This window comes from Somniosus microcephalus, chromosome 11 (assembly GCF_052327205.1).
Source record: "Somniosus microcephalus isolate GS21.2 chromosome 11, FLI_Smic_1.0, whole genome shotgun sequence".
Taxonomy (NCBI): domain Eukaryota; kingdom Metazoa; phylum Chordata; class Chondrichthyes; order Squaliformes; family Somniosidae; genus Somniosus; species Somniosus microcephalus.
This window is the reverse complement of record NC_140997.1, coordinates 25,637,387-25,662,024: the sequence shown is the minus strand read 5'-3', so window position 1 is coordinate 25,662,024 and position 24,638 is coordinate 25,637,387. Positions and strand designations below refer to the sequence as shown.

Genomic DNA, 24,638 nt, shown 5'->3' with positions numbered 1-24,638 from the left:
TTCAGGTTTGGATTTCTTAACCATTTAGAACTTAGACTTAGACCTGTAGATAATAATCAGCTATGGGGAGTCAAAGGGTACCAAGTTTTAAAGATCCGAAATTTAAAAATGATGATTTTAATGAGCCACTACACATGACTCTGTCCACGATATGCCTTTAAATGAAAACATGATCAGCATTACACCAAAAAGAATTGCCACATTCAGTGCATTATTATAGAATGTTATGATACGGTTCCCCATTGTGTCTCCCTGTATGTAGGGGCTTTTACTTTTGGCTGTGGCACATATTTGGTCTTTTTTGTTGCAAAGTTAAATAAATTTAGGCTATTACCAGTTTAATCATTTGATGTATTTCTGATCTTTTAAAATAAGTATGATATACTTTTTAGCCGTATAGAATAATTAAGGAAGTTTTACACTTTATTTTGAATGTTGAAAAATAATTACATTTACCATTTACAGAGTTACATAATGTATATTGCTGACTGGCACAGTGCATGGCCACCTTTAGCAGGTTTTATACACAAATCAAATATACAACAGTTTGTTTGTACAAGAAAGCTGTAACAGAATCACATGTTTGCATTTTCTTGTTTTAAATTTCCCTTTCCCTCCTCAACAAATGTTTTAAAAATGTAGCTTTATTCACGTAATTCCACAGGAGAGGTTGAAAGTAGGGAATAAAATCCAGACACTGCACCAGAATCAACATTTTTGAGAATCTGAACCTTTGCCGTAAATCATTAGAAATGCTATTATTAAAAGTAGGTTAACTGTTAGCTGAATCTTGATCATTTACAACATCGGTAGTAATTAACAAGAAGAAATGTTTCCCAGTATTATTTGTTATTTTATTACTTTCAAGAATTTGCTCACAGCCTGTCACGTGTGATCAACATATGGCACTGGCTTGCTCCCAAAATAGGTGCTGGGAAACTTCCAAGTAGTGGCAACTGGTACTGAATTTTTCCAGCTTGGACACTTCCCGACTGCTATCCAGCACCAGAAAGCACGTAGATCTTTATTTCCTATGGAGCTGCTTGCCTGTGGGTATTGTCGCTGATACTTTCTTCATGCATGTCTTGGCAAGGAAGGGAAATAAAAGCTGCCGTTGATTTTCAGTTGACCAATTCCATTGGGTAGGAGACAGTGGCAGGTCAGCGAGCTGCTCGTGGTGAACAGCTCGGTCATCAGACAGGGTTGAAAATCGGACGGCTCTGGTGCAGAGCCCAGCTTGTGCAGGTAGGTTGGGGGCAGAAAGTTGGGCACTGCAGGGGTTGACTTTTGTTGGGGACCAGGAACGTTAGTACTCTTCCGCACCCAATAAAAATCAGTTTTAAACCTTAAACTAACCTTTCTTTGAATGGTCTGCGGGATACATCAAAATTGCACCAGGGTCCAACTGACATGATAGGACACTGATTTACATGGGCTAATTAGGCTCCTGCCTGTTTCGGGAGGGCACCCGGGCCACCCCTTTCAAGGCCTCCAGCAAAATGTCAGTAGCCAGAGCAGCAGTAGGAACAGAGCAGTAAATGCTGCGCCACGATTTAGGTTATCGGCCTGTTTCTCCGCCCCCCCCCCCACCCTGGCGAAATCAAAAATCAGCCCTAGTATCTTTGCAGAAAAATGTGTTCAACTTACAGTACTTCAATAGTGGAATATTTTAGAAGCATTTCCCTCTGCCCTTCACTTGCAACTTATTTCAGGTTTCATGGGGTAAGTTGAACCTGAAGGGGTAAGAATTCTTCTTCTCACACATTTATCCTGTTCTGAGCCACTGGCAATGCTACTGCTTACCTGAGCCATTGTGAGGCATACTTCTCATTTTCCTTCCACTTAAGACCAGCAAAGAGTCAGTTCAGACTGCAAGTTGAACAGCTATTTGTAAATTGTAAGCTTGTGTCTTAAGAACATGAAGATTTCAACACAAAAAACCAATTCAAATAAAAGGAACCACAGTGGATCTGGTTAACGTCCAGCATGTGTTTTCGGTACAATCAGACTTTGACGTTTCAGATTTCGCTACCATTTAATGTTCAGGGCGTTGTTCATTTTCTCCACAGCATGGTACCCTGTGTGCAGCATTTTCAAAGATTTGCTGCGATCAGCACCCCCAAACCACTGTTCATAGAGTTCCTTAATGGACTCGTTGGCTTCAGGTGCCTGGACCGTCACAGTTGTGTAAAGTTCCTCAACTTGCTGCAACAAATCCTTACCAGACTCGGATCCCTCTGTTCGTATTTGGCCTCCGCCATTGAGACAACCTGGAGGCAGCAGCAGATTTGATTAATTAGTAATTGGTTTTCCGGAGAAATTAATACGTTAAAAAAAAAAGCTCTGAATTATAATTTTAAGGAAGCAGGACGACACCCCTGGGCATTTTGTTTTAACCTTTAAATTGGTTTGCAGCTAATTACATTAAGTCTGAATGTCAATCGTTGTACAGCTGCAACATGTCTAATGGGTCAATTAACTACCATGCACCTTCAACTGAAATTGGTATTGCAGATGGGAATCTGCTGCAAGTGTTCATTTATACTGAAATATTAATAAAATTAGTTAGTAATCTATCTACAATTATTAAAAATCTTACACGCGCACAGTTCCCATCAACTTTTCCATTGTAAATTCCTGCGTGAACCTGTCGTGCTCCAAGTACATCCTTCTGCCAGTGAAGATGTAGTGCCTCGCTTCCAGGGGGATGTAATTACAGTGTGACAAGTTTACATAGTTAGCTTCCATTATAAATAGGAATATTTAATAGGAATATTTAAAAGGAAATATAATAAGGACAGAATGTAGTTTAAAATAGACACTGAATTATGTCTATGCACCCTGGTCGCATTATCCCCTGCCCTTTAATTTTACTTCACTTTTAGACTATGTTTGGTCTTGACCACCCGCCCGCCATGTGAAATGCCATAGGGGATTGAAATATCAAAAATCTTCACTCCGTCTACTTTTTTCAGATATAAATCCTCATGGCCACATTTATAATAGAAACTGGCCGTTCCAAATTGTCACTGTAATGACACCCCTACCCCTCAGTAGAGGCACTGCAGCACCGCCACTGGCAGGCGTGTGTAATTACAGCATGACAAATTTACATAGGCAATTCCCATTATAATGTGGACTTTAGGAATTAATAATGAAAGATAAAAGGAAAGACAGAACGTATGACTTTAAATTTGTGGAATTAACTTGCATCCAATTAGTCCCCGCTGAAGCTGAAGAGTACATTTGGTTCTGACTCCCTGTCTGCAATGCCATGGGAAAATCGAGCAGTTTGTAAAACTCAAGAAAGAAAATCAAAAACTTTAGAGTACAAGAAAATGTACTGAATAAATCCTGGAGGAGTGGACAACAGCAGCCGGAATTGTACATTGCGTTTTAAAACAAATTTCCTGTAGACTCGAGTGATGCAGACTGTTTATTTCTTCTGCCACACGAGACGTTGCAAGCATTTCTCACACTTACTCCCTGGTTTGCATCCCTTCCCCACAAAAAGGTTTCCTTAAAGTCTTACCTGAAGGACAAGCCATCACTTCCACGTACTGATACGTCAACTTTCCACGTTTCAGCTTCTGCACCAGGTTCTGAATATTTCTGAATCCATAGGCTAATGCGAAGCGGAGTAGCACATTCCCGTCCTGTTCTAGTGTCACCTCCTGGAAATCTTTATTCCTACAGAAAGGAAAGATTACAGCTAGAAGAACTATTGTCCAGTAACGGTTATATAAAAATGCAATGCCAAGGTGGTGATTAAACCTTTTTTGTTGAAAAAAAATACTCTGCAACTCCAAAAGCTCAGTTTCCAGGTGATCTGAAGGGAAGGAAGATTAGGGGGTGGTTTACTGTAAAATTACCAAGCATCATGTGAAAGATGCAGAAATTGTGGGTTGCGGTGTTAAGTGTGCTCAAAATACACATTTATTCTCAACAACTATATGTCAGATAGGTGGGGTACTTTTGAATGTAATGTAGTTTCCTTGCAATGCAAAGTCCCTCCATTCTTTTATTTTCCCTGCCCGCACCTTAGTCTTCGCTGGTAACTGACAATCTTTGCATGCAGCAACATCCACAACCAGTTAAAGAGCTATAGCCGAAGAGATTCCGGTGTACCTTTTGCCTCGGCTCGTCGATTGACTAGCAGCGAGTCCAATGAACAGACAAATTCAAGTAAGCTACAAATGCTAGAATCAAAGATAATAAAATGCTGCTCATATTAAGCAGCTACAGCAAGTAAAGGTTAAAAAATTATTCAGGATATTTCTAAATTATCCTTGAAACCTTGTTTTCAGTGGATTTTTGGACAAGTGCAACTAACAGACAACACAGCATGGAACAGGTACAATACAGATCAGCATGGTAAAAATTCTTAACTATCGCAATCCTTTAGTTCAGTGCTGCGGTCACCGTGATCTCGGTTCAAATTTGTATGGTTGACTTCACATCAACACATGGTGTACACGAAACTGAAATGCATTGATTAGGTAAGCACCGCCACAGGCTGCGCTGTGGAACTCCCCATAGCCGACAATCAGTGAAATCAGTTGAATTGACGAAATCGCAAGCTTTTTCCGATCTAATTGCGCTGTTAAACATCCCATTAAAAATGAAGCCTTATTGGAATAGGCGTAACTGGGTTTTAACAGCATATTGACTGCTGAAATACCATGCTGGCCCTGAAAAATGAATTTTGTATTTGGGTAATGTCATATTTCTCCATTATGATAGAAAATTACTAGATTTTTAAAACAATAAAAAAATATTTAAGTTTATGATATTTCAGCTTCTACCATAACCCTATTTGTATGTCCCAATTTTTATTTCGCTCGCTGAGGAATTCTCAGACAGCAAACCAGGAAATAAAAAGCACCGATTCAATTCACTTTTTAAAAAATTTACAATGTGATTGGCTGCTTAGCCAGCTTGATTATGTCACTGCTGCATCGCACTGGGGATACCCTTTTGACAGCACAGCAATCAATTTAACATCGAGAAACCTAGTTTTCGCCAGAGATCACAAGATCTTTGTGCTCAGTGGCGATCGCCCTCGCTTCGCCACTGACCAAATATTCCAGGCCTATAATAAAGAAATTTCAGTACTTAGGAGGTGAAACCACCTACCTGAGTGTTTTATAGATAATCTCATGTACTTCGATTCCAAAGAGCTCCTTAGCAGCATGCTTGAAAACGTGTTCCAGATATCCACCAGAACCCCCGCCAGAATGACCAGTAACTTCAGCTTCTGCCTCACTATTGAACCTAAAAGACAAGTTGTATTGACATGAATTCCCAAATTCTTTGGTGTTGATTCAAACAGAAAGGTACCAAATTATTAGTAGTTTGAACAAATATTTCACAATATGGAGAAAGTGTTCATATCAGCCATGGAGATCTTAATATGTCAAAGAGCATCTTCAGCAAAACTGTTTAAAAAAAAAAAAAAAAAAAAATTCCCTTCCCCAGAATTTATTCGAGAGTTTCTGAAAATTATTTTATATTTCTGCTCTTTGAGATAAATCTTAGTGTTCATCAATGTAATGCGATGTCAAACAGATGAACAGAGTTCAGCAACAACACGGCCAAAGTACATTAAAATACCCTCACAATACTGCACCAAAAATAATCTGAAAAACCAAGTTAAGGAATGCAGGACGTATTGGATCAACGTGACAAGATTTCCTATATCTTTCATTCAATTGGCACCCGGTGAGCTGCCAAATTGGGACTGAGTGCCGATCAAAACAAAATCTTGTAGAAAAAGAAGTAAAAGTAACCCATTATGGTACTGAACTGAATTTATTTAAAAGTTCATGTTCTAAAATCACAGGGTTTCGGGAGAAGATTGGTAAAGAATTTAAAAAATAAGATTTGCTTCTTTCCTTTAGGCCCTCAATCTCATTGACCATTCATTAGCTGAATTGTTACAGGGTGATGGATGATAGTCTCCAAGGGTCCTCAATAAATGAATAATCAAATTAAAAAAAAAAAATTTGTTCATGGGATGTGGGCGTCGCTGGCAAGGCCAACATTTATTGCTCATCTCTAATTACCCTTGAAAAGGTGGTGGTGAGCCACCGCCTTGAACCGCTGCAGTCCGTGTGGTGAAGGTACTCCCACAGTGCTGTTAAGGAGTGAGTTTCAGGATTTTGACCCAGCGACGATATATTTCCAAGTCAGGATGGTGTGCGACTTGGAGAGGAACTTGGAGGTGATGGTGTTCCCACTCTAGCTTATGCTGATCCGAAACACAAAGCTGGCCATTGTCCAGCACCAAATTGACACTCACTCATTCAGGCCACAATTATAATAGGCCAAACCCCCAATTACTGGGGCCATATTCTTCAATGGGCGTCAGCTGTGCTGCCTGTATTAGCCATACATTGAGTACACTGCCGAAACCTGAAGCACCACTGCTCACACAGACAGCGATGTGCTGAATGTGATGTTGCAGGGGAAACTGCATAATCTAGCTACATGCAGCAAAATTACCTACTACTGGCACATCATCTGTCGCTTCAAGAAGTTCGACTGGCACTACCAAGCATAATCATCAGAACTGATGCATTGTCACTTGCAATGTTTTCTATGCTGGCTCTGACTGTTAACCAGAGCTTAGCACAATGCAAATTTATCACAAGAAAAACAGCATCACAGTAGCAATATTCAAGTCATTTCTCCTTGTCCAAGTCATGATGACTTTAATTTTTTTTTTTTTTGATGATTTACTGTAGGTCTTAGTCACTTTGACCCTGTAACTTGCAGCTGGACTGGGATTAATGGTCAGTTTCTCCTTTTTAATTTTGGGGGGGGGCGCTGCGGAGGTGGTGGTAGTCTTGTTTCTGCTGACAAGAGTTACAAGCGGCAATGAACTGCAGGTTGCGAGTGTTGTACCTGCTATTAAGGTAACATGAATGTGTCATAAAGTCAAGGGGATATGGAGTCCACAAGAGAAGCTGGTGTGAAAAACAAAAAGATGGCATTGGTGCAGTATAACATGCTCTTCCGAGGATGGTGTTAGCATCTAACTTGCAGTGTCACCATGCATGGTCACTCATACAAGCAACATGAACTTGAACAGAGTTGGGGGGGGGGGAGGTGTACGACGTGGGTGTAACTAGTAGTAAAATATTTCATTCCTTCGCACTGAAATCCCTCACTTGATGTGCACAAAAATTCAACCCCATCCATAAAGTAGCAGGCATAGTTGTAAACAGATTTCTAATTAAACTTGGGTAACCTTTACTTAATCAGTGTGTGGATACCAAAATTACTCAAATGTAACCAAACAGTCCGTAAAAGCCTCTGAAACATCGAACTATGTAAACACAGTTAAAGTGCATCATTACTCTAATGAAACTTGTCTGGAATCGGAAGGAAGAGCTATATAAACCATTAGGACACAGACACAAGACAGCCTGGTTCTGGTACTTAATTGGATATATTTAAGCTGCTTAAAAAATTGTTGAGGACACAAATGGTAAGTCAATTAAATTATAGATCTATATAAACTGCAGCAGTTAAATGCATGTGGCTAACAATCTTTAGAACCCCACATAATATTATCAGCGTCTAGCTGTAATTTGATGTTAGTGACTGAGGTTTTGTGTTAAAACCATTACTGTGTGCTTTGTACAGGAGAGAAGTTGTGATGGAAGTGCAGTTTTTCATTTTAACACCAGTCCTCAAAACCTGTGACCATCTTGAGCCCCCTATGGACTTAATTAGATGGATAATTCATAGGTAACAAGATATTTTAAATCTCCATCATCAGATCCTGCTTTAAAAAAAAAAATTGAATGTGGAAGTAGGTGCATTCATTCTGGGTGCTTAATTTCAGCTTGTAGTGTAACTATAAAATGTTAGGGGCATATCCTAAGCATTGGGAAAAACCTGAAATTTAATACAAAGTTAATTTCTGAAAGGGTTTGAACTCCACCCAGGTAGCTGCAGTGTTATGAATCATCTTGAATAATCAATTACAAACACATAGGCATTACACAAAAAGCAAACAAACAAAACCTGCAGACATTTAAAAAAATTACTGCCCGAGGACTCAATTACCTTCTGTAGAGACCATCTTTTCAAGTCTATTTATAGCTGTAACTGGCTTGTTTACAGGAAGCCTGTAAAGCTAATCGCCAAATGTGGCTCCCATCACGTAGTGGTGCGGAAATTATTCTCATCAATAAAAGAACCAGACAGGTCTGTTCTGCTAGAGGCCGAGTTTGGTATTTAGGCTCTGCTATCCCAGCCAAGTTCAGTGACTTTTGCTTACCTTCCGCCCAAGTAATGAAGATAGCAGCAGTATTGCACAGAGTGGAAACCTGACTTTTGACTATGCCAAAAAAAAACTTTGCCTTTATATAGTGCTTTTCAGGACATCTCAAAGCACTTTACAGCCAATGAAGTACTTTTGAAGTGTAGTCACTGTTGTAATGTAGGAAACACAGCAGCCGATTTGCACACAGCAAGCTCCCAAAAACAGCAATGTGATAATGACCAGATAATCTGATTTTAATGATGTTGATTGAGGGATAAATATTGGCCAGGACGCCGGGGATAACTCCCCTCTTCTTCTTTGAATAGTGCCATGGGATCTTATACATCACTCGAGAGAGAGAAGACGGGGCCTCGGTTTAACATCTCATCTGAAAGATGGCAACTCCGACAGTGCAGCACTCCCTCAGCATTGCACTGGAGTGACAGCTTGTGCTCAAGTCTCTGGAGCTGGACTTAAAGCCACAACCTTCTGACTCAGAGGTGAGAGTGCTACCCACAGAGCCACAGCTGACACAATGGTACATGAACATACTGCAGCATGGTGGGGCAAGACAGGCACAGGCGCACATGATTCAGCGAAGTGAGCTCCCAATCCCAGCAAGCCTAAAAGTAGAGAGCCTGGTGAACCTGGGTTTCTGTAAGGTTTTTCAGCACTCAGTAACAGACCAACACTGACAAAACATCGCGCATTTATATAGCACCTTTAACGAGGTAAAACGGCCAAGGCGCTTCACAGGATCATAATCAGACAAAAATTGACAACCAGTCGAAAGAGATGATATTAGGACGGGTGACTAAAGGCTTGGTCAAAGAGGTGGGTTTTAAGGAGTATCAAAGGAAGAGAGAGGAGGAAAAGCAAAGAGGTTTAGGGAGGGAATTCCAGAGCTTAGGGCCTAGACGACTGAAAGCACGGCCGCCAATGCTGGGGCGAAGGGAGTGGGGGTGCACAAGAGGCCAGAATTGGAAGAATGCAGAATTCTCGGAGGATCGTAGAGCTGGAGGGGGTTACAGAGATAGGGAGGGGCGATGTCATAGAAGGATCATATAAGGATGAATATTTTAAAATCAAGGCATTGGTGGGCCAGAAGCCAAGGGCTGATGGGTGAACGGGACTTGGTGTGACTTAGGATACCGGCAGCAGAATTTTGGAGATATCGGCCCAGAAATTCGGGTCTCCACGGGTGAGTACGCATGGGGTACTCACCCGTAGGCCCAATGGGAGTGCCGGTTTCCTGCATGCGCGGGAAACCGGCACTTCCGTTCCCCTGAACGAAGGGGTTCAGAGTTTGAACGCATGCGCAGGAGAGGCAGCGCGTGCGCATCGAACTTACGTTTTTTTTGCAGGTTTTCCCGGGAGGGTAAGTCTCAGGAAGTTACACATTTAAAAAGCAGGCATAAGGCCTGCTTTTTACAAGGTAAGTGGTGAATTAATTAAAATTAAAACTTTTTTCCCCCCCACAGGTCTAGTATTTTTAAATACTTTAAAGCAAGGTAAGTTTATTTTTAGCCCCGTTAGAAAATAAAATTACTTTTTTCAAAAATTTAAATTATTGTTTAAAATAGTTATTTCATGTAATTTATAGTTTATTTAAAAATGTGATTAAAAAAATGTATTTGAAGATTTAGTGATGTTTTGGGGCCTGTAGTATTTATAAGTTTTGACAGGTCAAACTTATGAATGGGCATTCCCTGCTCCGATTGGCTCTCCATGGCCCACGTGATCCCAGGGGACGCATCGAACTAACTGTGCCCCTGGGATACGCAAGCACTGCGCGCCGGCAGTTGGAGCAGGCCCAGGATTGGAATTCCACGGGGGCCCACAGCACAACGGCCAGCGCGCTAGATAAGTGCAGGTTGGGGGCTTGCATCCACGGGAAGCCCCCGACCCGAATTTCTGGGCCATTAAGTTTACAGAGGGTGGAAGTTGAGTGGCCGGCCAGGCGAGCATTGGAAGTCGAGTCTGGAGGTTACAAAAGTATGGATGAGGGTTTCAGCAGCAGATGAGCTGAGGATTAGGGCTGAGATGGGATATTATGCAGGTGGAAAAAGGTGGTCTTTGTGACAGAGGAGATATGGAGTTGGAAGCTCAGTATAAGGTTAAATAGGACACCGCAGATGCAAACAGTTTGGTTCAGCCTGAGACAATGGCCAGGGAGGGTGATGTAATGGGTGGCGATGGAGCAGAGTTTGTGACCGGGGCAGAAGAAAATTGCTTTGGTTTCCCCAATGTTTAATTTGATGGAAATTTCGTCTCACCCAGGACTGGATGTCGGACAGTCAGTCTAACAACACAGAAGTGTTGGAGGGGTCATTAGATGGGGTGGCGAGGTAGAACTGTGCGTTGTATCATACATGTGGAACCTGGCATAATGTCTTTGGATGCTGTCATCAAGGGACAGCATGTAGGTAAGAAATAGGAGGGGGCCAAGAAGAGATCCTCAGGGGACTCCAGAGGTAGTGGTGCGGGGCGGGAAGAGAAGTTACTGCAGTAGATTCTCTGGCTACAACTGAAGTAGAACCAGGCGAGGGCAGTCCAATTCAGCTGGACAATGGAGGAAAGGCATTGGAAGTGGATGGTGTGGTTAACCATGTTAAAGACTGCAGACAGGTCAAGAAGGATGGTGTACCATGGTCAGTCGCAGAGGATGTGATTTGTGACTGATTAGGATGGTGTGATGGGGCAAAAATCTGATTGGAGGTTCAAACATGGAGTTGCGAGAAAAATGGGCATGGATTTGGGAGGCGACAAAACTTTCAAAGAACTTTGGAGATGGGGGGGGGGGGTGGTTAGTGTGCTAGGACAACAGGGTCATGGACAAGATGAGCTCGGAGTGGGCATGAGGAAAGATGGGGAGAAACTAGAGAAAGGTGCGAGTTCAGGGCTAGGGCAGGGGGGGGAAAAGGAGGATGCGGCAGAGGTAGCTGAACGGTTAGTCTCAATCTTAAAAACAAAGAAGTCCATAAGCTCCTCACAGTTGTTGGACGGGGCAGGGGAGAAGGGTTTAAAGGCACGGTTGGTAGTGGAGAAAAGAAGCCGGGAGTTATCTTTGCATTCCAAGGTGATCCTGGAGTACTGAGCAGCTTTGGCAGAGGAAATCAGGGACTGATACGGTTTGATGTGATCCAGCCAGATCTGGCGATGACTAATCCGGTTGTGTGCCATATGCATTCAAAACTGCGTTCCTTGGACTAGAAGCCTGGAAGGAGACCATCAGCCCTTTTAGTTGCAAGATGGAGCCAACTATAAGAGGAACAGAAAACTCCTCTCCTGTACAAATTTATTTTTCTTCTACTCTCCAGTGCCATCAATTTGAAATATATGTTTTGTTCATATCCTTGAAGCACAACATTTTATTTGGGGGAGTGGTGAGACTTTAATGACACCTCTTTAACTGGTCATGACTAGGTTGCTGAAAATTCCACTATAAATAAAATAAGACTTAGAAATTCCAGGTGAACTGAATTGTACACACTAATTTGTAGCAGAACTTCATGTTAATACTTTCAGGCAAATACCACTGATCCACTGCCATGCCAAACTGCACAGAGGTGAGAAAGATCTGATGCTGTAATACCATTTGGAGGACAATTTTTTTTTTTTATAAAAACAATTTGTCCATTTTTTAAGGTTATTTAAAAAATATAAAAGTGGGTCATGCCCAAAGGTAAATCACCAACCTTGCAAGTTCCATCAGACATTGAGGACAAACTTTATTTCTCTTCCAATTCAATTCAATGTCATATATGCAGCAGACTTGTAAAAATCAACATTTCATTGTGCAGTACAAGTCCTCCCAACATTGGAATAAATATGGCATAGCAATGATAAAAATACTAATAGAAATACAGTAATAATAAATAATAATAAATTATTCGTTCACAAGTCTTATGGCCTGGGGGTAGAAGCGGTTTCGAAACCTGCTGGTACGAGACCGTATACTTCGGTATCTTTTACTGGACGGGAGCAGGGCGAAGAGGTTGTGGCTGGGGTGGCTCGCATCTTTGATGATTCTCAGGGCCTTCCCCTGGCACCTCTTGGGGTAGATATTCTCTTCCATTTCCCCCCTTAGTTTCTCTGAGCCACACACCAATTGCGGCACAGAGGGTGGGCCAGTGGATGCCACACTCTCAGAAAGCTGCCAAATGTGCTGGAAACCAGATGCTAGAAAATGTGAGAACACAGCACAGGAGCAATTCTCATGGACTTTCCTCCCTGCATTTGGGAAAGTACCTGGCCATCTATCAGTGCCTCACTATTGTAAAACAAGTGGGTGTAGAATTTCAGCCATCTATGGTGCCTTATGCTGGTGCTTCAATGCACTGTGCCATTCTTTCAACAGGACAGTTGTAAAGTATTCAGGACCATCCAGATGAGGAAACAGATTTCCTTAATTGTAAAAAATAAAAGCAGCAACTGTCGAAAGGATGAGTTCTGTATAAATTACATTTAAAGTTAAAATTCTATAGTAGCGGTTTTGTTCTCCTGTACGGTTCTTGGAAGATTATTGGATACATTCTCAAATGAGAGTATTCATTAAAAAGTGATCTGAATTAATTCAAAGGGTTGTATAATTTAGCTGTTGTACTGTATTTTGAAAGCACACACCCTTTCCTTTAGTATCCACCTCACCATCTGGGCTCTTTGCTGTAATAATGGCACTTCATTAATTCCAGGAAGCCCTGCTCAGTCTACTGTAAACAGTCGCAATGATGCAGCTGTGAAAAACTTGTGCTGATAACATGGAAATGGACACATATGTTTAATTTAAAATTGTAACTTTTAAATGTATTTTATACAGAACTCATTCTTCCAAAGGCTGCTGTTTTGCTCCTTTTATTCTTGCAACGAAACGATCTATTCCCTAATCCGGACAGTCCGGAATCCCTCTGCCCGGTCGGTCTTCAGAGCAGTTGGTGCGAGAGATAACATAGCAGCTCAAGTCGGTCACTGCATCAGTGCGGTCTAGGAAATGGAGTCAGCCCACAAATGGGCTCAACCTTCCATCGGCGGAACAGCAGATCCAGCCAAGCAACAGAACTTTAAAAAAAAATGGTATTTTTAATCTTTCAACATTTATGGTGATGGGATTGTGAAACCTTTCCCATAAATAGCTAAAATATTCAATTCATGATCCTTAATCGAATATATATATTTCTTCTTCTTAGGCAGTCCCTCGGAACCGAGGATGACTTGCTTCCACACTAAAAATGAGTTCTCAGGTGGCTGATGAGTCCAATGCGGGACCTACAGTCTCTGTCACAGGTGGGGCAGACGGTGGGTGGGATGCTTGGGTTGACGTGCGCTCCTTGCGCTGTTTGTGCTCGGCTTCCGCTTGCTCCCGGCGAAGAGACTCGAGGTGTTCGGCGCCTTCCCGGATGCTTCTCCTCCACTTTGTGCAGTCTTGGGCCAGGGATTCCCAGGTGCCGGTGGGGATGTTGCACTTTTTCCAAGGAGGCTTTGAGGGTGTCCTTGAAGCGTTTCCTCTGCCCACCTGGTGCTTTCTTGCCGCGTCGGAGCTCCAAGTAGAGCGCTTGTTTTGGGAGTCTCGTATCGGCCACGTGGACGACGTGGCCCGTCCGTCGGAGCTGATCGAGCGTGGTCATATATTTATGGCTGTGCAGAAAGCTAGTCTAAAATACCACCTACTGCAGAAGTGCACTCACATTTTTATTCCATTTATGAAATTATTCTTGGAATAACTAGATTATTCCACACGTGAGGACAGTAACCATGAAATAACGAATAGTACTCCAAAACTGTCAAACAACAATCAAAAAGTAACATTTGACCAGGATTACATTGCTGAATTCAGGTCAAACAAGTTCAAGCCACTCTCCTGAGCGACACCTGCCTGTCTTGAGTGCTCACTCAGCCCCACAATCTCTTTTCGGACTATGTCAACTATTTAAAGCAGTTTCCAGCTTTGCATTCCTCCATACGCACCACTTCCAGCAAAAAATAAATTATATTTTGAGACACTGCACCCATAGCCTGGAGTTTCCCCGACAAGATACGAGCTGGAAAAACGTATTGATGGCATCTTGTCGGTCACACATCATTAACTTCAGGAAGCTGGAGACAGCCTCTCTACAGATATCCGTATCTCTCGGCAATCTAACTACAGAAGCCAAGATTGTTTTGTTTTTATACTGCAAACACCAAAATGCAGCGATTTTTTTTAAATTTTTTTAAAAACTTCAGAAAGTCAAATAGACTTAGTTTGGAACAAGACAAGACACATCTGTTATATGTTAAAAATGCTGAGTGGGTCGCAACATTCCATTTCTAAACTCTCATTAAAAAGTCCCCGTGTCAAGCTCCATCTGTGGCAAAATCCATTATAAAGGTGTCAGAATTTACCTGCATTACCCATTATACCTGTAGGTGTTGCTGTGATTGGGATTTCCGACGTGGGAAACACTTTTCTCTTTTAGGTGGAATTCACAGCTTCCCCTCCCCTCCTCCTCTTTCCCTCCTCCTCCGTTTGGCCATCGAGCTCTCTGTCCGGACTTACCACACTGGTTCAAACAGTGCATCCAGTTCCCCTGGGCTCCAGTCCCTTTGCTGGGCCATCTAGTAACATCAGGTTCTCCCCCACTTCTGCAACTTCCAAAACGGCTCTCCCTTACCCCTGCCTCCACAGCCTTTAATCCTGCCAGATCTTCTCCTGCCCTCTAACTTGCTATATCTTCTTCCTTACCGCCTCTAACCCTCCTCTACTTTCCTCCCGGCCTCTAAACCCATTCTAGCTTCCTCTGCCCTCCAGTGTCATGGTCCTTCATCAGCCCTGCTTCAATTATCCCTCCCCCTCCAATTCCACTTAGTGCTGACAATGCCACAGGAGACTGACTCGTACACCCAGCAATTTAGATTAAGTTTTATTTTCACCTTTAAATGAGGAAGTGTGTTGGTACACTAATGAACACTATTATAATCGTGACAAGAATGGAGTTGACGCCCGCAATCCAAATACCCCCTCCCTCGGCAAGAGCTCTTGATGTGAGTTATGCAAACAAGACACATAACCTAATGAGGAGGAGGTCAGTACTTGTGACTGGTTCCAAGACAGACAGAGTGGAGAGCAGGTCAGTATAGATCATACTGCTTTCCTGCAGCCTCAGCAGATGGATGCCAAGGCAAAATTAAATGAAAGAGAAAAATAACATCAAACTTTGAAGAGTGGAAATCTTTTCTTTTAAATTAACTTTTTTTACCTAACCTAACCTGTAAAGATGTGACCAGTGGTGTTCCACAAGGATCTGTGTTGGGGCCTCAACTAATCACCATATTTAATTAACGACTTAGATGATGGGAGAGAAAGTTTGCCGATGACACAAAGATAGGCGGCATTCTAAGCAGTGTAGATGGAAGCATAAAATCACAGATATTAATAGACTAAAGGAATCGGCAAAACTGTGGCAAATGGATTTCAATGTAGGCAAATGTGAGGTCATTCACTTTGGACCTAAATAGGATAGAACAGGGAACAGGGTACTTTCTAAATGGTGAAAAGCTAGAAACAGTGGAGGCTCAGAGACTTGGGGGTCCAGGTACATAGGTCATTAAAATGTCGCAAACAGGTACAGAAAATAATCAAAAAGCCTAATGGAATGCTGGCCTATATATCTGGAGGACTAGAGTACAAGGGGGTAGAAGTTATGCTGCAGCTGTACAAAGCCCTGGTTAGACCACACCTGGAGCACTGGGAGCAGTTCTGGGCACCACACCTTAGGAAGGATAGATTGGCCTTGGAGGGAGTGCAGCGTAGGTTTACCAGAATGATACCTGGACTCCAAGGGTTAAATTACGAGAGAAGATTACACAAAATAGAGTTGTGTTTCCCGGAATTTAGGGGGTTAAGGGGTGATTTGATCAAAATTTTCCAAGATATTAGGGAGAACTGATAGGGTAGATAGAAACTATTTCCATTGGTTGGATAGTCTAGGACTAGGGGGCGTAATCTAAAAATTAGAGCCAGGCCTTTCAGGAGTGAAATTAGGAAACACTTCTACACACAAAGGGTGGTAGAAATTTGGAACTCTCTTCCGCAAACAGCAATTGATGTGAGATCAATTGTTAATTTTAAATCTAAGAGTGATAGATTTTAGTTAACCAAAGGTATTAAGGGACATGGGCCAACGGTGGGTGTATGGAGTTAGGTCAGCCGTGATCGCACTGAATGGTTGAACCAGCTCGAGGGACTAAATGGTCTACTCTTGTTCCTATAAAGAGACTAAAGTGCTTCTTACAAAGAAACTTCTTGACTTACATTGTATCCAGTGGCACAGGGTCCACGTTTGTCAACGAAAGTCCTTCCTGTTCCAACATCTTCAACACTTCACCTTCAAAAACAGAGATTCCATCATTAGTATATCACGGAGCAGAACTTTAAAATGAGCAAACGGCAGTCTGCACAGGGATGGAGCCCTGTGAAGACTGGTCTCATACAGGAAACCAAACTCAAAACTGAATTAGCTCAGTGGAAGGAATAACTAGGATCCCTTCCAATGAAAGGTGTCTTTATAATGCTTTCTGCAGTGCAAACTTGTTTATGAGTCACATTACCGTCACAACATGACAAGTATCTGCACATGCAACACCGACCAGATAACTCACAAGCAAATGAAGGATGGCCTCATGAAGGTACTCATGGCACCATGACTGGTCGTGACACGTAGAACACTTAAAAGTTTCAAGGAAAAGGAGTTGAAGCTGCTATGCAGTACCATTTTGCCACTGTCGAATAATACTTTTTACTTCCACTGATTTCTCCATGAACAGTGATAAAATTCCACCACTAGGATCCTATGGAAAATAACATACACCCATTGAATTTAATAAAGATTTGCTGAAAGTTACAAAGCAGAGGTGTGACTTATATATAGGTTTGACTTTTCAATCTGGATTTTCCACTTTGACAGACAGACTGCTGTAAGCATTAAGCTGCTCATTCGGCCGATTTAGAAACCTTTCGGTTTGACCCCACAGAATAGTATTACTCACAGAACACAAGCCTGGGAGAAAAGGCCAAGGGAGCAAAAAGATAATGAAGGCAGGCAGAGAACGGCAGAAGCATCAATGCCAGTAAGCACAACAGGCAGCGTTGCTCCAAGCTTTCCTCACCTGACGTAATTACACAGTCCACGTCTCTCGTGTGGTATTCTTCGCTGAAGAAATCCTCCCTCGAAGCCTCTAATTTTTTATCGTAGCACGGCATCACTGTCACATGATATATTTGATCTGGTGCCACATTCTATGAGGAAAATAGAGTACAACACATCACACACGAACGTTTTGCCGCTGCCCTCCTGCTTCCTTCATGTGGGTGTAATCACCTAGACTTTCCAACTCATTCCCATTTCATACTAGCTTCCAATGAGAAATTTACAACACCCCACCCAACAAAGAAAAAAATCCCAATTTATGAAGGAATAGAATGCAAAGGGAATGTCGAACAGTAAGCCAATCAGCTCCTCGAGCCTGTTCTGCCATGTGATTAGATTATGGCTGATCTGTACTTCAACTCCATATTCCTTCATTCCCTTACCCAACAAAGATGTAACGATCTTAGTCTTAAATTTCAATTGGCCCAGCATCCACAGCCTTTTGGGAGGGCTGGGAAGGGGGGGGGGGGGGGGGGAAGAAAGAGAGATTTCAGCTAGCGTTTGTGTGACAAAAATGCTTCCTGATTTCACTCCTACACGGCCTAGCTTTAATTTCAAGATTATGCCCCCTGGTTCTGGATTCCCCCACCAGAGGAAATAGTTTCTCTGTATCTACCCTATCAAATCCCGTTATCATTTTAAAGACCTTGATTAGATCACCCCCTCAACCTTGTAATCTCAGGATAAATTAATAAAAAGTGCTAACTTCAAAGCTCTATTTTCAGATTTGAGTCTTGGTACAAAAGGAGATTCCAGGTATGTGCATCTCCATGTGATAGCTTGATCAAATCTCAGTCAGGTCATCCCATTTCAGCCCTTCAAAAAGTACACCACCTCCTGGGTAAGGCACAGCATAATGTGGCAGACATCACACAGCACACAAGGCAGTCCTGCAAGACTTGCACTCGAAATATTCACGAGCCTGTAGAAACAGCAGTCATTTAAATCTCACCGAGTGCCCAAGATGGCAAACATTTTTTTTTTTTTTATAAATAAAAAGAGCTCATTGGTATGACTCTACCTTTGCTGGCAGATCTTTTGGATTGAGGGAACTATGCTGCGCACACAGTCCTTCCATCTCTGGGACCTGGGTCTGACTCCCATCTTTACTGATTGTGCGTGCTGCAAGAAATGTGTTTGGACAATCTCAATTCAGTTCCTGTGGGTTGTGGGCCCACGGCACTAATCCATCTGAATTGGATAATAACCAGGGTTCCCGTGAAGGTGCGCAGTGGTCTGAGCGGTCCTGCGCAGGCCGCTCACTGGCTTTTACATTGCACGGGGGGGGGGGGGGGGGGGGTGGGCGCGGTGGAGGAGAAAGGTAGAGAAAGTAATAGTGGTAGGGGATTTGATAGTTAGGGGAGCGGATGGGCGTTTCTGCGGCCGCAGACGTGACTCCAGGATGGCATGTTGCCTCCCTGGTGCCAGGGTTAAGGATGTCACCGAGCGGCTGCAGAACATTCCGAGGGTGGAGGTCGTGGTCCATATTGGTACCAATGACATAAGTAGAAAGAGGGAGGAGGTCCTGCAGGCAGATTTCAGGGAGCTAGGAAAGAGATTAAAAAGCAGGGCCTCAAAGGTAGTAATCTCTGGATTACTCCCGGTGCCACGCGCAAGTGAGTATAGAAATAGGAGGATAGAGCAGAAGAATGCGTGGCTGGAGAGATGGTGCAGGAGGGAGGGCAGATTCCTGGGGCATTGGGGCCAGTTCTGGAGGAGGTGGGACCTGTACAGGTTGGACGGGTTGCACCTCAACAGAGCCGGTACCAATACCCTTGCGGGGAGGTTTGCTGGTGCTGTTGGCGAGAGTTTAAATTAAGTTGGCAGGGGGATTAGGAACGAGAAACAAAGTGCACAAAGGATGGGTAGAGACAGATAGCACTAAAGTAAGAAATAGAAAGGTATTAGGTGGGGTCAGACCAAGAGAGAACACAGGATGGTCTAAGAGGTTTACAGTGTATGTATGTGAACGCACAAAGCCTAGTAAACAAGGTTGGTATGCTGCAGGTGCAAATAGCCACATGGGAAAAAGATGTCACGGCAATAATGGAGACCTGGCTCAAAAAAGGGCAGGATTGGGTATTAAATATTCCTGGATATAAGGTGCTCAGGAAAGATAGGAGGTGGTGTGGCAGTATTGGTTAAGGAGAATGTTACAGAGCTGGAGAGGGAGGATCTCCTGGAGGGGTTAAGGACAGAATCTATATGGCTAGAATTAAGAAATAATATACGTGCCATTACACTACAGGTAGACTATCCTTTATCCGAACTTCCGAAAACCGAAAACCTCAAAACCGAAAGTTTTTTCGTTCAGCGTAAGTCGTGCGCACGACATGACCAGAGTGGCGCACGACTTACGCTGAGCAGGGCAGAGGGTCACAGAGTTCCCTCCTGGGTAGGAGATTGCAGGCCGAGCCAGGCAGTGTGAAGGAGGTACCAGGAGAGTGAACCCGACAATACAGCGGCCCGTCCGATAGCTGCAGCGGCCCGTCCGATATTCTTTTCTCCACCCTCCCACCCGACCCGACCCGAACCGCGGCCCGTCCGATATTCTTTTCTTCCCCACCCGACCCGACCCCCGACCCGTCCGATATTCTTTTCTCCCCCCTGACCCGACCCGAACCGCGGCCCGTCCGATATTCTTTTCTCCCCCCCGCCGACCCCGAGGGTATGAGAATAGAATAGCAGCCAACACAAAAGGTAATCCAAAAGTCTTCTATAGGTATATAAATAGTAAACGGGTAGCAAGGAGGGGGGTTGGGGCTGATTAGGGACCAAAAAGGAGACTTACGCATGAAAGCAGAGGATATGGCTGAGGTACTAAATGAGTACTTTGCATCTGTCTTCACAAAGGAAGAAGATGCTGCCATAGACATAGCGAAGGAGGAGTTAGAGGAGATACTGGATGGGATAAACATTGATAAAGAGGAGGTACTAGAAAGGCTGGCTGTACTTAAAAGTAGATAAGTCACCAGGACCAGATGGGATGCATCCTAGGACGTTGAGGGAAGTGAAGGAAGAAATCGCGGAGGTACTGGCCATAATCTTCCAATCCTCCTTAGAAACGGGGATGCAAATGTTACAACCTTGTTCAAAAAAGGGTGTAAAGATAATCACAGCAACTACAGGCCAGTCTACTTAACCCCGGTAGTAGGGAAGCTTTTAGAAACAATAATCAGGGACAAGATTAATAGTCTCTTGGACAAGTGGGATTAACTAAGGAAAGCCAGCACAGATTTGTTAAAGGCAAATCGTGTTTAACCAACTTGATCGAGTTTATTGATGAGGGCAATGAAGTTGACGTGGTGTACATGGATTTCTAAAAGGCGTTCGACAAAGTGCCACATAATAGGCTTGTCAGCAAAGTTGAAACCCATGGAACAAGAGGGACAGTGGCAGCATGGATGCAAAATTGGCTAAGTGACAGGAAACAGAGAGTAATGGCAAGCGGTTGTTTTTTGGACTGGAGGAAGGTATACAGTGGTGTTCCCCAGGGGTCGGTTCTAGGACCACTGCTTTTCTTGATATATAATAATGACTTGGATTTGGGTGTACAGGACACAATTTCCAAAGTTGCAGATGACACAAAACTTGGAAGTAGAGTGAACAGTGAGGAGGCCAGACAGGATGGTAGAATGGGCAGACACGTGACAGATGAAATTTAAACGCAAAAAAGTGCGAAGTGATACATTTTGGTACAAAGAATGAAGAGAGGAAATATAAACTAAAGGGTACAATCCTAAAGGGGGTGCATGAACAGAGAGACCTAGGGGTATATGTGAACAAATCATTGAAGGTGGCAGGGCAGGTTGGGTTGAGAAAGCAGTTAAAAAAGCTTACAGGATCCTGGGCTTCATGAATAGAGGTATAGAGTACAAAAGTGTGGAAATTATGATGAACTTGTATAAAACACTGGATCGGCCTCAACTGGAGTATTGTGTCTAATTCTGGGCACCACACTTCAGGAAGGATGTGAAGGCCCTAGAGAAGCTGCAGAAAAGATTTACAAGAATGATTTCAGGAATGAGGGACTTCAGTTACGTGGATAGACTGGAGAGGCTGGGGTTGTTCTCCTTAGAGCAGGGAAGGTTGAGAGGAGATTTGATAGAGGTGTTCAAAATTATGAGGGGTCTGGACAGAGTAGATAGAGAGAAACCGTTCCCATTGGCAGAAGGGTCAAGAACCAGAGGACATAGATTTAAGGTGACTGGCAGAAGAACCAAAGGTGACATGAGGAAAAACTTTTTTACTCAGTGAGTGGTTAGGGTCTGGAATGCACTGCCTGAGAGGGTAGTGAAGGCAGACTCAAATCACAGTTTTCAAAAGGGAGTTGGATAACTACCGGAAGGAAAACATTTTGCAGGGCTACGGGGAAAGGGCGGGGGGAGTGAGACTAGCTGAAGTGCTCTTGGAGAGTCGGCACGGGCTCGAGGGGCCGAATGGCCTTCTTCCGTGCTGTAACCATTCTATGATCGATACCGCGCATACACAAAAATTTGAATGTGCTGTGCATTGGGGGAAGGCAGGCCGCGCAGGAGGCAGTGCAGTTTATGGGGGGCATTGGTAATAACTGCCAATCTCACTCAGAGAAGCCAGAGGGATGGCAGGTGTAGGAAAGGGGAAAATGTTTCACTGGTGCAATCGGTGTGCTCCTCTGCGGCTGGGATTAAGGCACATTACGGCAAACTAGAGGAGCCTTTACTCCGCACCCAGCCCACACTATCTGACCCAGAGAGTGTGCTCAATGCTGACATCAGAGGCCCACTTACATTGGGAGTGGGGCGAATTTCCATGGGGTTTCTCCCACTTTACCAGTAAAACTTCAGCAGAGTCCCTACCCGTGCGCATGAATGGGATTTCAATCCAAGTTTCGGCAGTGAAGCGGGGAAAGCTCGAGAAAATTCACTCACCAATGAGCACAAAAATTACGACTGTTTTGGTGGCGTTTGCTCTCTTTTCAGCCTAACCCTGGCCTCGATCAGGAGAACCAGCAGTTAGTTTTCTGTCAGATATTGAGATTCTAATTCTCTGCTGCAACAGTACAAGCTTTGTGGATTCGAATATAATGATATATTGTCACTCACCTGCTGTTTTGCAAAGTAGTCTTTGACTAAAGAGCCCATGACCTGCTGTGGGGATTTTGTTGAGCTGATATGAGGAATAATGTAACTACCATGGGTTTTCTCCGCATAACAGATCCAACCTGAAAGACACATGGGGGGAAAAATTCAGTTGTTTGCGCCTCCCGTTAGCGCTTTAAGAGGGTGCCAATTGGGGCGCAAAGCAACTGGCGCCCGGGCGTGGCGATGTTTGCGCCGCTCGCGAAATTAACTAGACATTTTGCGGCGGCGCTAAACACTACCGCCACGATCTCCTGCGCCGGCAAATTGTGACGTCAGTCGAGTGCGCAACGCCCTGTTAGCGCCCCGGACCGGATATTGAGTGGTGTCCCCTGCCTTACCGCCTGCCGCTAGCAACGACAGGTTGAGGCGAGCGTTATGCTGTCAGAAAGGGACTAGGGGAGCGCTATTGAAAGGCGACCGCTTCCTGCTTTTTTTTGTCGGTGACATTTTTGCACCACGCAGTCTGAGAGAGAGAGCGAGAGAGAGAGAGACTGACTTCTGGAGAGATTCAACGCTGTGTGAAGAAGTTTTGAGTACTGAGCAACACTTTGCAGGTTTACGATAGCAAAATACTGCAGCTGTTGGAAATCCGAAATAACAACAGAAAATGCTGGAAAAACTCAGCAGGTCAGGCAACATCCGTGGAGAGAAATTTGAGTTGACGTTTTGGGTCGAACCCTTCTTCAAAACTGGAAAGAAAAGAAAATAGATCGAAGGCAGGGCTGCGATCGGACAAAAGAAGTGAAAGAAACAAAAGAAGTAAAAGAGCTAGACGAGATGGTAATAGGCTGAGATTAGGTGTAAAGTGTACTGGCAGGGCAAGAGATAGCTGCCAGGTGTGAGAGAGAAACAAAGGGAAAGGGGGGGGGGAAAGGAGTGGAAAAATTAGAAAAAATGTGTAACAGGGGCCGAGGTTATGATCTGAAATTGTTGAACTCGATAGAGAGCGGATCCGGAAGGCTGCAGACTGCCTAATCGGAAGATGAGGTGCGGTTCCTCGAGTTTACGTTGAGCTTCCGTGGAACAATACAAGAGGCCAAGGACGGTGAGGTCCGAGTGGGAATGGAGCGGTGAATTAAAATGACAGGCGACCGGAAGCTCGGGGTCACCTTTACGGACTGAACGGAGGTGTTCCGCAAAGCGGTCACCCAATCTGCGTTTGGTCTCCCCAATGTAGAGGAGACCGCATCGTGAGCAGCGAATACAGTATACTAGATTGCGAGAAGTACAAGTAAATCGCTGTTTCACCTGGAAGGGGTGTTTGGGGCCCTGGACAGTGGGAAGGGGGGGAGGTATAGGGGCAGGTGTTACATCTCCTCCGCTTGCATGGGAAGGTGCCAGGCGAAGGGGAAGGGCTGTTTGGGGTGATAGAGGAGTGGACTAGAGTGTCTCGGAGGGAGTGGTCCCTACGGAATGCTGAAAGGGGAGGGGAGGGGAAGATACGTTTGGTGGTGGGATCACTTTGGAGGTAGCGGAAATGCCGGAGGATGATCCATTGAATGTGGAGGCTGGTGGGGTGAAAGGTGAGGACAAGGGGAACCCTATCGTGGTTCCGGGAGGGAGGGGCAGGGGTGAGGGCCAAAGTGCGGGAGATAGAACTGACACGGTCGAGGGCAGTGTCAACCACGGATTTGCCCTTCCTTGCTTCGCCAGTACTCTGAGGTAGCGCCTCGCTACTCGGCCTTTGCGCCTTAAGACAGGTGTGAAGCGCCTGATTTAGCGCTCCAATCACCTCCTGGGGCGATAAAAGCCAAGTTTGCTGTCAGAGGCGATAATTAGCACCAGGCGCTAAACTTTGCGCACCGCCAATAATGGCGCCCCAAATGGGGTGATACCCAATTTTCCCCCCATGGAGTTTAATATGAATTAAATATTCAGGTTTAATTTCACTAGGTCATGTTTAAAATGTCACTGCACTTCAAAAGCAATTTAAGGCATAAGAATATTTAGAAGTTTTAGTGTAATAAGGCACTGTGCAACTGCAAGTATTATTTTAAAAACAGTAACTGTGTACCGACAGTAAACCGGAGCTCAGTCAGCTTGGCTAAAACATCT

At 44.0% G+C, this 24,638-nt stretch overlaps 1 protein-coding gene across 1 annotated transcript in view; it reads right to left on the bottom strand.

Moving 5' to 3' along the window:
- Positions 1 to 399: 399 nt before the first annotated feature.
- ciao3 (cytosolic iron-sulfur assembly component 3) overlaps positions 400 to 24,638 on the bottom strand; it is a 40,554-nt gene continuing 16,315 nt past the window's right edge. The window contains exons 6-11 of the mRNA XM_086000383.1: positions 22,545 to 22,663; positions 17,420 to 17,549; positions 16,566 to 16,638; positions 5,137 to 5,274; positions 3,533 to 3,690; positions 400 to 2,270 (exon numbers count right to left, since the gene is read on the bottom strand). Coding sequence (XP_085856509.1) covers positions 2,029 to 2,270; positions 3,533 to 3,690; positions 5,137 to 5,274; positions 16,566 to 16,638; positions 17,420 to 17,549; positions 22,545 to 22,663 — 860 coding nt within the window. The 3' untranslated portion in view covers positions 400 to 2,028. The remainder of the gene's footprint in view (positions 2,271 to 3,532; positions 3,691 to 5,136; positions 5,275 to 16,565; positions 16,639 to 17,419; positions 17,550 to 22,544; positions 22,664 to 24,638) is intronic.